Raw genomic sequence first — 16512 nt, 5'->3', positions numbered from 1 at the left:
GGCATCTGATGACATGGGATGCGGCCGCGTCAGTGCACAGGCGGCCGCATCACATGACAGGGGATGCGGCCGCGTCATCAATGCCTGCTTGCCCCCCGGGCTTCCCTCTCCCAGCCCGCGCCTGGGGGGCACTGTGTTCAAAATGATCATTCATTGATTGAAGATGACTGTTTTGATCATCTGCATAATAAGAGACACTTTTGAGTTTAAAGAACTTTAGAATAATCTTTTTCTCTGTGAGAGTTATGTTCATACCATACTTCACTATTATGATTTTGTTCTTCCTTATGTGAGCCTGATGGGAAGGAACATCAATTAGGAGGAATATCTCTACCCTAGAAGAAAGCACCATATGAAATATAAGTATAATTTATATTTTTTAAAGGAGATATTGAGAAAAATTTCTAATTTTATTCCCGGTTCATAGGAAAGATTTATTCCGAGGTGGTTAGCTTTTGCTATTTGTGACTTTACATGTGATATCCCCCCAAACACCAACTTCAGACTTTTCTTATTCCTTTTCATATATTTGGTGTTCCTTTTGGAAAAAATAATAGTGGATATAGTGGGTCTGCTAGAAACCTCTTCTAAAAGGGGAACAAATTCACATTGGTGGATGCAGATACCAGAGGTGTTTCTGCTACTAACTACCTTGGTCAGACAAGTGGCCAAATAAGTGATATAACATTTTTCCAGAGTTGGTCTGTTGAAGTAAAACCTCTGTGACCAGCAGGGGGCATGCAGATTAAATTTAATGCATTAAATGGTTTTGGGTAAGTACACATATGATCTCAGAGCAATCTTCATGAAGATTACAGTGTAGCCAACAGCCGTACAGCTGCCAAATTGAGTGATCCCTGGACTCAGATTCGATAAAAGGATTTCCTAATATCGCTCTCGCATAGAGAACAGGGTCAGCTGGATGACACAACACAGTAACTCTAGATTTGCCAGAAGGGCCCTTAAATAGTGCAGGATCTAATATGGTTTTGGCCAATATTGATCACAGACGGGGTAAAAACATTTAGACATTTAGCCGAGCAGAGGAACAGTACAGTACATTAGAATAAGTAGTTTGGAAAATACAGTATGATTGGCGAAGAAGAAAAGATGAAAATAAGAAGATTGGACAGGAATAGATTGCTCGCAAGACATTAACTGCTGCGGGAACAGAGTTCCCTTAAAATGGTTTTACCATACAAATGTGATTTATATTATAATATTGTGCAGATACAAATTTGTCATTAATATTTACTATTTAGTTGTTATTTTATTAGACAATAATGTATAGCTGTGATTATATTGATTGAATTCCTCAGTATCATTTTGAATGGAGTGTAGTACATTATGTAGCCTGCAGGTGACACTGTTGCATTAACTCTATGAATAGAAGTTGGCTGATGACTAGGGGCCTGATTCATTAAGGATCTTAAATGAAGAGGATTCTTATTTCAGTCTCCAGGACAAAACCATGTTACAATGCAAGGGGTGCAGATTGGTATTCTGTTTTGCACATAAGTTAAATACTGCCTGTTTTTTGGATAGAACCCGGAGAACCTAGAGGAAACCCACACAAATATTGGGAGAACATACACAATCCACACAGATATGGCCCTGGTGAGATTTGAACCCACAACCTCTGCACTGTGAGGTAGTTATGCTAACAACTGACTCAACATGATGACTTCATATCTTTGCTTTCCTGCACCCATGTCTTAAGTTAGCAGACAGACATGGAGCAGTGCGGGCAGAAGGATAAATGGAGCAGGGCAGACTGAAAGAGTCAGAGAGCAGTGCAGGCAGAAGGTGACAGAGCAGTGCAGGCAGACAGTGACAGGGAGCAGTGCAGGCAGAAGAAGACAGAAAGCAGTGCAGGCAGAAAGAAACAGAGAGCAGGGCAGGCAGAAGGTGACAGAGAGCAGGGGAGGCAGAAGGTGACAGACAGCAGGGCAGGCAGAAGAAGACAGAGAGCAGTGCAGGCAGAAAGAGACAGAGAGCAGTGCAGGCAGAAAGAGACAGAGAGCAGTGCAGGCAGAAAGAGACAGAGAGCAGTGCAGGCAGAAGAAAACAGAAAGCAGTGCAGGCAGAAAGAAACAGAGAGCAGGGCAGGCAGAAGGAGACAGAGAGCAGTGCAGGCAGAAGGAGACAGAGAGCAGTGCAGGCAGAAAGAGACAGAGAGCAGTGCAGGCAGAAGGAGACAGAGAGCAGTGCAGGCAGAAAGAGACAGAGAGCAGGCCAGTCAGAAGGAGACAGAGAGCAGTGCAGGCAGAAGGAGACAGAGAGCAGTGCAGGCAGAAGGAGACAGAGAGCAGGGCAGGCAGAAGGAGACAGAGCAGAGCAGACAGAGAGCAGTGCAGGCAGAAGAAGGCAGAGCAGACAGAAGGAGACAGAGAGCAGTGCAGGCAGAAAGAGACAGAGAGCAGGCCAGTCAGAAGGAGACAGAGCAGTGCAGGCAGAAGAAGACAGAAAGCAGTGCAGGCAGAAGAAGACAGGAAGACAGAAAGCAGTGCAGGCGTATAGAGACATAGAGCAGGCCAGTCAGAAAGAGACAGAGAGCAGTGCAGGCAGAAGAAGACAGAGAGCAGTGCAGGCAGAAAGAGACAGAGAGCAGTGCAGGCAGAAGGAGACAGAGAGCAGGGCAGGCAGAAAGAGACAGAGAGCAGGCCAGTCAGAAGGAGACAGAGAGCAGTGCAGGCAGAAGGAGACAGAGAGCAGTGCAGGCAGAAGGAGACAGAGAGCAGGGCAGGCAGAAGGAGACAGAGCAGAGCAGACAGAAGGAGACAGAGAGCAGTGCAGGCAGAAGAAGACAGAGCAGACAGAAGGAGACAGAGAGCAGTGCAGGCAGAAGGAGACAGAGAGCAGGCCAGGTAGAAGGAGACAGAGAGCAGTGCAGGCAGAAGGAGACATCATTGTGCTGCAACAGAAAATCATCATCTCCAGCAACTGCCCATTCCCAGTGACGCATAAATCTTTTGGTAAGCTTAAGCTCTATTGTTAGTGCATTTATATTCTATGACTGTATTTATGAAGTTGTGTACTGCCATATATTTGTGTTATTAGGATGCAAACATAAATATCTAGTGACACCTTCATGTCTTACAACACAAGAAGCCTCTAGATCCGCCCCTGCCCTCAGGTGTAGCGATATTGGAGATATGTGCAAGAGAGACTGGTTCTCCCACACAGGTCATCCACATACTGTATATGCGACAATAGTCTGCAGATCTCTAGAGAAGTTACAGATTTTAAACAAAAAGTTAAAGCCCTTTAAAGACACTAGAGAAACGATGAGTCCCTGGATGGACATGTTAGTAGGGGATTAGTGAAAACAAGGTGCGCTTCTTTAAATTAATGTTTACCAGTGAATAAAATCATTTGAGAAAGAGCAGCCAGGACAATTAAGAATACAGTGTAAAAAAAAAAATAAGCAATATATAAATCACTGTGTCAGCTTACACATGAATAGGAGAATTTTGCGCATAATATAGCTATATTGGGATAAGCTCACCCGCCAACGTCAAGGCATCTCCTGTAGGTCCTGGCTGCACTTTTTTAAATGATATTATTGACATGTACACATTTATTAATTTAAAGGCCTTGTTTTCACTGACGTATCTGTAACTGTCTTCTAGACGCCGTATTATGACTTATCATTAATGAGAAATTGGACATATTTTATCTCAATATAGCTATATTTTGCACATTTATGTTTTATAGGGGAAGGTTATCACTTATAGTTAGGTTTATTCTAATATTTTATACATTATTCCACCCACTTAAATTAAAACTCCTCCCACTTTAACAATAACCTGTCTCTTTCAATCCTGCATCAGTAGGTACTAAGAGCCCCACCCATTTAAAGGCGGGGCCGGGATAGATATCACAATCGGGGAGCATCCGATTTATCCACAGAAGATTTTAGAAAATCCAAAGTGAATGAGTTGTAGTTAACAGAATAATCCAGGCACCACTTTAAGCAACAAATCCAATAAATGTGTACCGCAAAAATGGTCGTGGCTTTTAGTCTGGATTGCTGTTCTGTATTTAAATAATAGACAATGAACACGCAACGTTTTAGGAACGGGCGTTCTTAGAATGTTGTCATCGTAGCCCAGGTGGTTAACAATATATTATTGTTTGTGTACAATTGTAACGAGTTGCTGGGTAACCCCAACCCCATCATTTCCCATTCCGCAGTTTTTTACAATCTGTTATGTAAATGAGTATCTTTGTATGCAAACACAAGTCAGTAAATAATAAGAGCAAAATAAATAAAGTTGTATAAAGGTACCTAACAGTAAAGACATGCAAAATAGACATGGTTGGCTTTGCAACAAAGTTACACTAAATGTTCAGATTGTTTTATAAATAGGTTTCAATGTTGTGGGTTTTCGATGATAATTTAATGTCACAATGTTACACTGTGTATTGCATCCATTAGGATGGTTATACTATCTTATTATTTATACACTCCCTACACCTGACTCTATGTACACAGCTACTGACTGTGTGGAGGATATTGCCTCTGGCATACAGAGAGTATGTGACCTGTTTGTAACAGGTATTATCCTGGAGCCAGTCCACCCCATGTTGTAATCCACCCTCTGTAACCTCTCCATTAGATGTCCCTTCTCCTACCTCCTCCTCCCTCTCTCCCGCCCCCTCAGTTTAATAGTCAGACAAGGGATCTCGGGCTCTGTGGAAGTGGCAGACATCAGCAGTGGTAGATCTTGTGTCAATGTGACATTTTGTCTACTCACATCCATTCCTCTGTCTCCTGGATCCGTGTCACTGTCCTGCACTCCAGTGAGTGGACTTTACTTCTGAGGTGAGTGAGCATCAGCGTTAGATGGAGTATAACTCATGCAAGAAGAAGCTGACTGAGGTTTAGTTTTGGAATCTATGAATGCAGTTTTTTTGCAGTGGAATTTGTTCAACCTTCTTCGTATCCAACCTCATAAATATCTATGTGTCAGCAAGTGGCTGTTCTGGGCATAGTATGTAAATGTGTGAAAGGTTTTGGCTGGATTGTGGGTCTCTCGCTCCATTTTTCTTTGTGTTGTTGATGTGTAATAAATAAAAAGTTTCACTTGGCACTATGAAAAGTTTCTTGTTGTTCCCTCAAACTTAAGAGAAAAGATCATTGTAGTCAATAAACGTAATCCAATTTAAGGGACAATGTATATTTTAGTCTATGTCGTTGTCCTTCTTGTTAAATGGAATATAATGCCCTGAGGGGTGCAAAGATATAATTTTATGACAATTTTTAAACAAGTTATTAACAGGCTGCAGTACCCTAAGGCAGCTGCAGAGGGTGCTGTATGCTATTGTTCACATACATCTGGGGTTATGAGTTTGATTCCCAACCATGGCCCTATCTGTATGGAGTTTGTATGTTCCCCCTTGTGTTTGTAGGACTTTCCTCCAGGTGATTCGTTTTCATCCCACACTTCAAAAATATACTGGCAGCTTATTTGTCTGATGACAAAAATATACCCTAAAATAAACTCTAGTGTGTCTGTGTATGTTAGGGAATATAGACTGTAAGCTCCAATGGGGCAGGGACTATTGTGAATGTCAGATATTCTCTGTACAGCGCTGCGGAAGTGGCAGTGCTATATAATGGTGGAATTTAGCACTCCCGCGGGCTGTACGTTCGTATTACAGCCCATCAGTAAAAACAATGGAAAATTCTGAAGGTACCATATAAAATAGGTCATAATATTCCTTTTTGTCTAGTGGACATTTTTGTATGTAGACAGTTGTTATCTTTTGTCATGTTATAGAAAACACATTCTATCTGTGGTAGCGGCTTGTGCTGACCTGCTCCCACCCGTGTGGCAATCTCTGATCATATCTGAACACTGTCAGCTACGATGAGCCCCCATTGGCCAGACCAGACCTCTGTCACACGGAGAGTCAGCATTTCTCACATACTTACAATAATTGTAGTAAATAAAACTCCTTCCAAAGAGCAGGAGGTGTCACCGTGTATCCACTCAGTCATAAGATCCCTTCAGTGCCGCTGTTTTCACTGCAGAACGTTAAACGTGTTACTGACAGACAGTGCACCTTGCTCTTTACAATGTTACAACACCAGGAAGGTGTTATACAGAGCAGAATATAATAAAAGAAAGATTGTACTGAAGTATCAAGAAGAATATAAAACTCAGCCAGAGGGTTGTGAGCTGCAGGTTAGACAGTTGTCTAATAGATCGTACAACAGTAACAGGCGACCTGATGCACTACAGGGCCCTATAAAGTGGGCATCTAACCTACAAAAAGGGCCACACATTACCCTCAATCTCAGTAATAAGGTAAAACGAAACATCTATTCAAAGAAAAAAACATCTGTATCTGAATTAACATATCAGCAGGCATTTTACACACGTGTTACACGCTATAACAAACAGAACATTACAGTGCACAAAGAGTTATTTGTACAATGTCTCTCTTGATAACCCTGTTGGTATGATTACATATGTTCCAATGGGCGTCCACGCCATCGAATCCTTCAGAACAGGAAATCTCGCCTTCTGTATTCACACCATTGGGGGTAAATGTATCAAGCTGAGAGTTTTGGAGCAGGTTTGAAAAACCAATCAGATTCTAGCTATCATTTATTTAGTACATACTACAAAATGACAGCTAGAATCTGATTGATTGCCATAGGCAACATCTCCACTTTTCAAACCCGCCGGAAAACTCTCAGCTTGATACATTTACCCCCAAGTGGATGGGGATCTTTCCTTTCACATATCCAATCTCCGCGGGAAAGTAATTCAGTCTAAAAATCAACAGAATGAGGGAGCGCTTCCATAGTGTAATATCATTAAAACTAATTTATTAAAACAATTATACAGAGATTACAGACGTACCAGGAATCAAATGTATGGGCCGAGGGCTGTTTATTCCTGGCAGGTTACGTTTAACCACCGAGCATGATAGCAGCATACAACTTTATACAAACGATGCAACTAAAAGTTGTTGTGAGCCAAATTGTTTTAATGACATTACACTATGGAGCAATAATAAAATAACGTAATAAGCACAAATGTTTTGTAACCCAGCCAATCAGATTCTTTTTCAAGTGTAGACAGTTATTGCAGGAGTAGGGAGGTGTAGGAGTTATTATCATAAGGGGACAAAAAGGGCTTGTTCCCAGGAGACACCCCCCTCCAAGACAGGAGTACCACCTTTAAACTTTCTAATAATGGAATATGGGTATATGGGTTAGAAGGCAATAGACCATATGTTACAAGTACGGGATCTTTCAATCGGCTTAAATAAAGGAAACCCTATTTTTTTTTTTTAATGCGGCCGGGGGGTGCTTTGTTGCTGTGGGTTAGGACATATGTACTCATAATACACACACGTATGTGTGAGATGTCATCTCCAGTTATTTTCAGGGTAATCTTGCAGAAGTGCAAATTGAGCCGCAGTTTAAAAATGTCTAAAATACAACTGAAGTGTTAGTTTTATAAGTAATATTTTTGCACAAAGATCCATTACCTTTGATCATGCAGAATTTTAGATTTTTCCAAGACAGGGTCTAGGCGTTCTTAAAGCTGTTGTGGAACTACAAGTCCAAGCATGCCAGCCTGTTATTAGCTATGCGTAAGCCTCAGCCGCTGTCACATCCTCTGCACCCGGTTATTTACACCCCATAGCAGCCCTGGGGTGTGATTAGAATGTCGGGGTAACTACGGAATCCTGTGAGTTACCCACATCTGGAGAGTATTTGGTTGTTGCTGAGCAGTGCCCAGCGCTGTGTCAGTCGGGAGCAGTAGATTGCGGATTCAGCAGAAAACAGATAAACAAATATTTACAGAGCAAGGCGTGTAGTTTCATGTGTTTTTCAGCTGGGGCTCTGTACATGTAATGCTAAACAGACGAGTTTATTTGGCAGTTTGGAAGAGACAATATTTTTATTGTACATTTTCATAACATGGTTCCAAGTTGTCAGACCCTGCTTGACCCCTATTGAGAAACCTCCCCGCCCACATGTATCAGTACTACGGTATCACATAGGGTTAAGCCTTTCAGGCAAATGAACAGCAGAAATAATCTGTAGGACACATTGGAACAGCGTTTGTTACATCAAGTTGGATGTGGTCCCAAGAGGATATTTTAGGGATAGTCCTACGTATAAGACAATCAGAAGCTCAGCTCTTCTATGCGCCAATGAGCCTCTTTTTCCAACACACCCTGCAGTAATTACAATCAGCGGGATTCTCTGAAACTTACATAAACGAATAAGAGAGGCTCTAAAAATTCATCCATATCACATTCTTGGCTACTTTTGAAACCTCTCCTCCAATGTGCAAATGCTGGCGGCGTGACAAAGCGATTCGCCCCATCACAACCCTGCTGCGCCATGCCGCAATTTGCATCATGGCGGGGGCTGGGCCGCCATGACGCGACTCACAGTCCTGTCTACTTCGCAAGAAGAGACAGGGCAAGATCCGGGAGGGTGACCTACTCTTCCGGGCTCCCCGAAATTCGGGAGTCTCCTACATATTCCGGGAGAGTACGATATTTCAATATAAAGCAAACGTATATATGTCGCTTTTGTTTTTTTTATTGATGGGAGGTGTACATGAATATAGACAGATTGTGATGTAGGATGTAGCCGGTATAGAGTCTATGCGGGTCGGCAATGAAAGGGTTAATCCGAGATCAGAGGGTGAAGATGTTTGTTACATTGTATCTGATGTGGTTTCCCTCGGTGTCCAGGTGAACAGCCTTTCAGTGTTCTCTCTTTGATGCTGGGTCAGGACCCAGCTCTTTATAGTTCCTGTATTATGTTGTGCACTCAGGGTGGAGGAACAATGTAGGTGGCATCTCTTTGTAGCCAAATGATGTACTTGGGGTCACAAGCATTTTAACATGAACAAAAAAACAAAGCAAAATAATGAGAATCCATCAAGCAAAAATGTCCTGGTTGTATATGGTGACATCATGTTATATAACAAGGAGTATTGTGCAGAAAAATACACTACCTTCACACTTACATTACAGGTGGATACAAACCAGACATAACTGTAAACGTTATACCATACTTGCCAACTCTCCCTAAATGTCAGGGAGACTCCCTGAAATAGGGGTGATCTCCCTCACTCCCTGAAGAGTCTGGCATTCTCCCTGATGCTGAGCCAGTACAAGATGTGTTTGGCTTCACCATCTGTGGCATGATGACACAGTTCAGAAATTGTCCCCTATGTCCATGTATTGATGCCTATGGAGGTGGCCATTTTCATGGAGACCAAGATTTAATCAAAGACTGACAGGTAAGACAACATGACTTCAGTAATGGAGACAGAAATGTAAAAGACACTTCAGTCTCTAGAGATTCATTAGCTGCTTTTCTTTAACGCATAGTTGCCTACTTTCCAGGAGACTCCCGGGAGCAGGGCAACCTCCCGGTTCTTGTCCCCGCAATAGAAAAGTGGTGGGGGCGGAGCTTAATGATGCAAATATCGCATCATATTAGCCAAAATTATGTGATTCGTCAAACCCTGGTCCCGCACGCTCACCTCCCCCGGGATCTCCCTGAAGCCAACGAGGAAAAGTCGGCAAGTATGCGTTATACACACAAATGATACTGTTGATCCAGTTAGGAGTACTATGGGGCTCAGGTGCATATGTTGTTTTATGTGCAATGATAAAAAAAACTCTTTCTCTGTGTGTGTGTGTGTGTGTGTGTTAGGGAATTTAGACTGTAAGCCCCAATGGGGCAGGGACTGATGTGAGTGAGTTCTCTGTACAGCACTGTGGAATTAGTGGCGCTATATAAATAACTGCTGATGATGATGATTGATAATTACAAAGATCTCCCTATCCCAGCCAGGAGCTGACTGTCCCTGTGATAGAGGTTACGAAGCTGTAACAGACATTTCTGTTAACCTGTTAAGGGGGTGTTGATTAAAGTTGGTATAGACATACATACCTACTTTATAATTTTCCCTCCGTCATTTCATCACAAGGAGCGGGGCCAAAGTATGGGTAAGGATCACATAGAAAATGGCAGAAAAGACTTTTTGTGGTGTCACAGACCTATTTTTAAAATATTTTTGCTGTATGCACAGATATATGTACAGTTTATCATGTGACTATGCTTAAAGTGGTGGTAGATGTATATTTGGGTTGGATATGAAATATCGAGATTCAAAAAGTAGACAATCATAATGTCTACATGTTCATAATGTCTACGCATTAATGGTGTCAACGTGTAAAATATGTAGAGGGCTGTATTGTCAACATTTTGAATAAACAGATAAACAATACAAAAGTACAAGTACAAACAGTAAACAATACAAAGAGGCATTAAATGAAAAAAAAAAACGGCTTAACCAACCCTAGTGCTGCCAGCCAAGGCTGATTCTAGTAAAATCAGGGGGGCAAAGAGTGTGGGGTCCCTTCAATTCTACTATTACCAGCACTAGGCTTTGACAGTCTGTCCTGGTGGCACTATGGCAGGGAAACCCGCTGCTTGGGGCCCACAGCTATAATGCCAAACTAGCCCCAGACCGGTCAGCACAGGGCTGGATTTTCTATGGAAATCAGTTCAGCAGAAAAATTGTGGACACCCCCCAGGTTTAACCAGCCCCATGCTGATAGCACCAGGTTCCTTCCCACACCCCTGGGGTGGTGGGTTTGGGATAATATTAATTTATTAAATGTATAAATCCATATTGTCCCTGATGCACTACAGGTCCCAGCATGCACAGTCTGCGATTAAGTGTTTGGGCATGCTGGCGCTTTAAGTACTACAAGCGCCAGCATAGCCACGGCTGTCAGGTTATTAAATAATTACCTTTATAGAAAGTTGAAACTTGTTATGCTCATCTGTACTCATGCATGCTTATTTACAGGCACAATATCCCTATTTTTCTTATTCTCCCTTCGTATCTGTCTGATGTAAATGGGAAGAGATTCATTCCTAATGCAAAACCTTTATCTAGCAAATATAAAGGTGTCACTAATACCATATACACACGGTAGGATCCTGGACAATATCCAGCCATTTGGTGCAGCCACCTGGTCTCTTCTGGCATCACCGGGGCATGTCAGGGCAGATGACCGCACATCTAAGCCAACAGTAGCCATCGCCCCAATTTTACCAACATTTATGATAGCTTTGTATCGATTTATGTCAGATAATCAGACATGGGAGATGTGTTGATACCACACATTCTGTTGATTGCAGCACTAGAGAATCATTGTTGTTGTCTCTCTCCCCCATTATCTGCTCCTAAAATCCTTCTGTCAGTCTTAATTATGTCTAGTAATCCTCTCCCAATATAAAGGTAGGAGGAGGCTGCTTTGGCGCCGGAGGTGAGGGTGGAAAGAGCTTCTGAACCAGCCGAATTACTCAGGAGATTAGAACATGGGGCCCAGGAGACTAGATTGTCATCTCTGGGACCCTACCCAAATTTGGCTATGAGACCTAAAGATGCACTGTTCTGCCCCTGGTCGTAGTCATGCTCTAGCAGCGAGAGTGGGACCTTGTGACAGAATTGGGGTGACATAACTGGGGGAGTATATAGTGACACGCTCAGATGAACTGAAAAGGACAGCCTGTAGGCAAAGCCAAGTCAAAAACAACCTCCAAAATTTACTTATAGTCTGTAGAGAAGGAACATATGAATCCATGGGGGAGATTCCATTCAGCGAGAGGTGCCGCCAGACACCACCTCGGAAGCACACATTGCCACATATTAGGGTAAGGAATATATACTCTTTTTATGCACACTCTATGGGGAACAAGTAAAATGAGTGGATATTTGAATCTCCCTCATATATGTAGCTCATGCATTCCCTTGTTGTAGGCATAGGTAAGCAAGTATGTTTTTTGAGGTTAGGGTGCGGTTAGTAAACAGTTGAGGTTTTTTTTTAAATCTGATGCTAAACTGCAAGTAAAGACTTTGTTTACATGTAGTAAAGGTGCAAAATTCCAGGTCTCATTTTTGGTACAATTGCCAGAAGTTTTTTTTTTTGTTATTATTTAAGAGTTTGCACTTTTACCTAAATAGCCTCAAGTTTAAGAGTTTGCACTTTTACCTAAATAGCCTCAAGTTTAAACATTCCCCAGTATCTACAATATGTTCGTCCCCTATAATGTCCCAGTAATATTTCCCTTGCTCACTCCGCAGCGACCTGCTGTTTAATGGCTCGCTGTTAGTAATGAATCGCTCAATTCAATCTATACTGTTTGATTCCTGCTTATGTCATATTGCTGAGCGGCAGCTGATTCTGAATAACACCCCTTTTGTTTACCCGAAGAGCTATGGGTCGGAAAGACCGCGAGGAGGCCTGGAATGGAGCAGAGAAGTCAGTTGTCCTGAGTCAAGAGTCGGAGCAAGAGATGAAGGAGAGGGGGCAGTGGGGGAACAAAGTGGAGTTCATCCTCTCTGTCGCTGGTGAAATCATTGGGCTTGGAAACGTCTGGAGATTTCCTTATCTCTGCTATAAAAATGGAGGAGGTGAGATTATTTGTTTATACTTAATAATACTAGCATCACATGTTAACTAGAGACTTCCCATCTAGAATTTAAAGCAGAGTTGTTTTTACCTCCCCCTTTTTGAACCCCCTCAATCTACTGATGTTGGCCTAGCTTTACAGATCCAGTGTTCCTATATCAGCGTGGGTGGATGCCCCCAATGCTTTTGATGGTTCTGTAGAAATTAAACCATGATGCATGTATAATATTTTTGTAATCACAATCACAGGGGGCTATTTACAAGTATAAAAATGAAGGTTACTTACTATGCACAGACACTACATTAGAGTACAATGATGGTAGGAATGTAAAGGCTGCAATCTTCTCACTTTACACATTGTTGTTTTACATTTATTTTTAATATTATATGTTATTTGTTACGAGCCACTGGGCTACTCGCGATGGCTGCCTTTGTTCTTCCATCCCTGCTGGTTTCCAGGCAGCCGCTTTGTTCCAGGCCACTGCTTTGTGTATTTTCTCGGCGGCTGGTTGCTTCTTCCGATCACTTTGCCGGTCATGTGATCTGGTCATCCAAGCAGAGGTGCTCATTTCTGCAGAAGTCCCGTCATTGGCCACCTACACTATAAATGGCAAGGAGGTCTTAGCCTCCTTGTTGGTGCCCTGCATTCGTGAAACCTGCTGTTTTGTAAAAAACATTGTCTGCTGATTACCTGTTGCCTGACCTTCGCTATTCTTAGTCTGCTGCCCGCCCTGACCTTTGGCTTTGTTTCTGGATCTTTGTGCTTGCTGCCCACCCTGACCTTTGGCCTTGTTTCTGGATCTACGTGCTTGCTGCCCACCCTGACCTTTGGCTCGTCTCCGGTTATCCCCCACTCTCGACCATTTGCATGCTCTCTTGTTAATCCTTGGTATACCGCCTGGCGCACTACGACACTGTCTGCCAGTTACCTTTAGTCTCAATACCTCTTTGCTACCTGGTACCTTAGATAAATTCTTTTTTGCTCTGAGTATAAGTCATGGGGGTTTCCGAGTACCTGTGAGAATATCACTCTCTACGGGAAAGGCGGCTTGCTATAGGTGAAGACCTCTCGCATATCTTATTCTAAACGTTTATCTGGTGTCCACGGGGAACGAATACATTATTAATAATTATTTTACATAATATAAAAGTTAAATCTCTGCTGTGACAGTGCTGAATTATTTACATTCATCAATTTCATACATATAGGACACCTTAAGATTGGGACCATGGAGAGCTACAGAGGTACAGAAGGGGGGAATAGGCAGTGACCTAAACATCACCTTGGCCTTCTTTCCCAGAAAGTACCCAATGCAGCCCAATAGCCCCTCACACAGATCATTTAACCCACAGACCTCCAGCTATGGGTGTAGTGAGTACTGATGACACAGTGAGCAAGGATTCCAGCTCAGTTACAGTTCCTTGATCTCCCCGTACGGAATTATTTGAATATTTGCAGAGGGGAAGATTGTATGGTGAAGAGGGGGCAGCGCCACCAGGAAACAATAGACCATGGTCATTTTTTTGAACTGTTTCTTTCACTTATCACGTGATATTTTTCATTGTGTTATTTCTTTATATTTCACAATGTTTTATACATTTAAATACGCCAATGTTTTCAAAGAGCATCTGCATTTTGCTGCCCTGGAGGGATAGATAATGGTCGTGGAACTGGGAAGGTCCACACTTGTACTGGCGGCTCTGGGTGATTTCCCAGGATTTGTCATCCTTTGTAGTCATTCCTGGGGTCGAAGGTCGCAACTTATTTATCGGGGCGATTAATCACCCATCAGCAGTCAGCGTGATACATAATTAATTAACCCATTGCTCTGTCGGGGCCTGGCAGAGAAGGACACAGATGTATAGGACGGGCATTGGGGGCTCTGAGAGAAAGTGGCTTTGACCCTTCCTCTGTCGGCGGGGAGTCCGCGCTCACTTCACACTTAGTTATGTAGAAGAAAGGACCTCCGGATCGCTTCACAAACTGTTTTTGTTAGTATGTTTCCGCTGCTTTCAAGATTGTTCTTTTTTTTTCTTTTTTTTTTGGAGGTAGGGACTGGACTCCTTTAACTCTTTCCCAGCCAGAGAAGCTGGCCGTCGCTTGGTTTCGCTCCCAAGGCTTTGCAAACAGTGGCCCTCTAGCGCTTAAGAGGTTAACAGAGAAGAGTGGGGAGCAGAGCAGGGGTTTGGGGGGTGGGTGGGGGACAAGCGTCTCATAGCTGCTTTCTCCAGATAAATAACAAGTCTTGTGTTATAACACTGAGCCTACACAATGCAGGGACACTGTCCACTCCCACAGCCCCATCAGTCATCGTTCTATCAGGTTTGTAGGGCGCCTGGGAACACATTTCAGCCTGCAACACAATGCAACAACAAAACTCACTGGATTTTAACGTATACAACCAAGAATACTAGAATATCCTTTGGTGCACGGATCTGTAGCTTCAGGAGTGCAAACAGATGCTTCTTCTTGTGAGCTTAATATAGCAACTAGTAATCTTGTCCATCCAGGACTGCAAAGTTCTTTCTTGGCAACTCTCCCCTTATACTTTTATATGCATTGCTTGCAGATTATTAGTTTACCAAGAGAACCGCAAAACACTGCGCTGTTGCCGCTGTCAGAGAGTTCTAGCTTTACCTTGTTCCCTGAACATACGCAGTTACGTTACTTTCACCATAGCATTAATAGAAATCATTTATGCAGCTAGTCTCAAGCAATTCTTAAGCCTGCTGGGGCCTTCTGTGTATCTGATCCTTCTTGTGTCATATGAACTAGACCATTGGCTCTTGTGATGCTGGCATTAAGTTGAGTCAAAACCACTGGTCTTTATTATGTGGAAATTCACAAGATAACAAGGGGATGACATTGGGCCAGGCACATGGAGCTTAAAAGAAAACATACTTATAATACCACATTATTTAGTTATTAATATTACACCTGGTGAAATGTAACAAATAAGATTTCTCATCCAGCGTATACAATAGGGAGTTAGAACCAACCAGGAAACAGATCTGGGCCAGGATAGACACATTGTATAACAAACCCACGTAGGATAGATTTAACTCTTGATGCTAACAAATTGACCCTAGTCTGTCTGTCTGTCTGTGTATGTGTATGTTAGGGAATTTAGACTGTAAGCCCCAATGAGGAAGGGACTGATGTGAGTGAGTTCTCTGTACAGAGCTGCGGAATTAGTGGCGCTATATAAATTAATGGTAATAATAATAACTCTTTAAAAAAACCAAAAGGGTCCGAGGGCATGTAGGTCTATTTTTTGGAGCAAAGGGGATGTCTGAGTGGCAAGTGGTGGAATTTCTGAGTAAGTGAGTGCCATGGCGGGGGCATTTTGAGGCAAGGGATATGTGGGTGTTGAGGATATTTCGGGCTGTTTTTTCACTCTTGAAATTAAGGGTAGTGTGCGCCCTTTTGAAGGTTGGCGGGCCGCACATACGGGCCCTTGAAGTATATTTGGTTGCCCATCACTGTAGAACATCATGTATATATAATATAAATGGTCAAATTATAGAAAAAAAATCTCACAATTATTATAAACGTATTACATTTCTATCCCTCTCATACTGTATGTCTAATATCTATTTATCTCATTTTGCATCTAACATCTATATCACATCTCTATCTACGAAGAAACTGTGTAGAATAAATCCAGTTTTGAGGTTGTTGCTAATGTGATCATGTGTAATAACCCGCATGTGAACAAGATGGCATTTCTCCAGCAAAGAAAGTGGCACTTGTACACATATATATCAAATCAAAAGGTAACGTTACCATGACAACACTGACTAAGATGCATAACATGTATCAAAAGGTCAGCACAGCGTACAGAACAATACAATACAATATCATAAGTAACAATGTATCTAGTGAGCTCTGTACAAGACACTAACTCAACCTACAATAGTTAATTAGATGGAAGAATTTCTGCTGCACTTGATTTGACGTAATGCTACAGCATTCACAGGTTGCAGCCCGCAGGTTATCTGTTTGTTAACGCAGCGTGTGAACACGGC

General features: G+C 42.4%; 1 protein-coding gene across 2 annotated transcripts in view; it reads left to right on the top strand.

Moving 5' to 3' along the window:
- LOC142153213 (sodium- and chloride-dependent betaine transporter-like) overlaps window positions 1–16512 on the top strand; it is a 218681-nt gene that overhangs the window by 177055 nt on the left and 25114 nt on the right. Inside the window, exons 1-2 of one of the 2 annotated variants that reach the window (XM_075210588.1) lie at window positions 3783–4828; window positions 12286–12485. In XM_075210588.1, coding sequence (XP_075066689.1) covers window positions 12290–12485 — 196 coding nt within the window. In that variant the 5' untranslated portion in view covers window positions 3783–4828; window positions 12286–12289. Of the gene's footprint in view, window positions 1–3782; window positions 4829–12285; window positions 12486–16512 lie in introns of those variants that run through there. The other variant, XM_075210587.1, reaches the window with a different exon arrangement.

Source organism: Mixophyes fleayi, chromosome 4, assembly GCF_038048845.1.
Source record: "Mixophyes fleayi isolate aMixFle1 chromosome 4, aMixFle1.hap1, whole genome shotgun sequence".
Classification (NCBI taxonomy): Eukaryota; Metazoa; Chordata; class Amphibia; order Anura; family Limnodynastidae; genus Mixophyes; species Mixophyes fleayi.
This window is presented reverse-complemented; position numbering and strand designations above follow the sequence as displayed.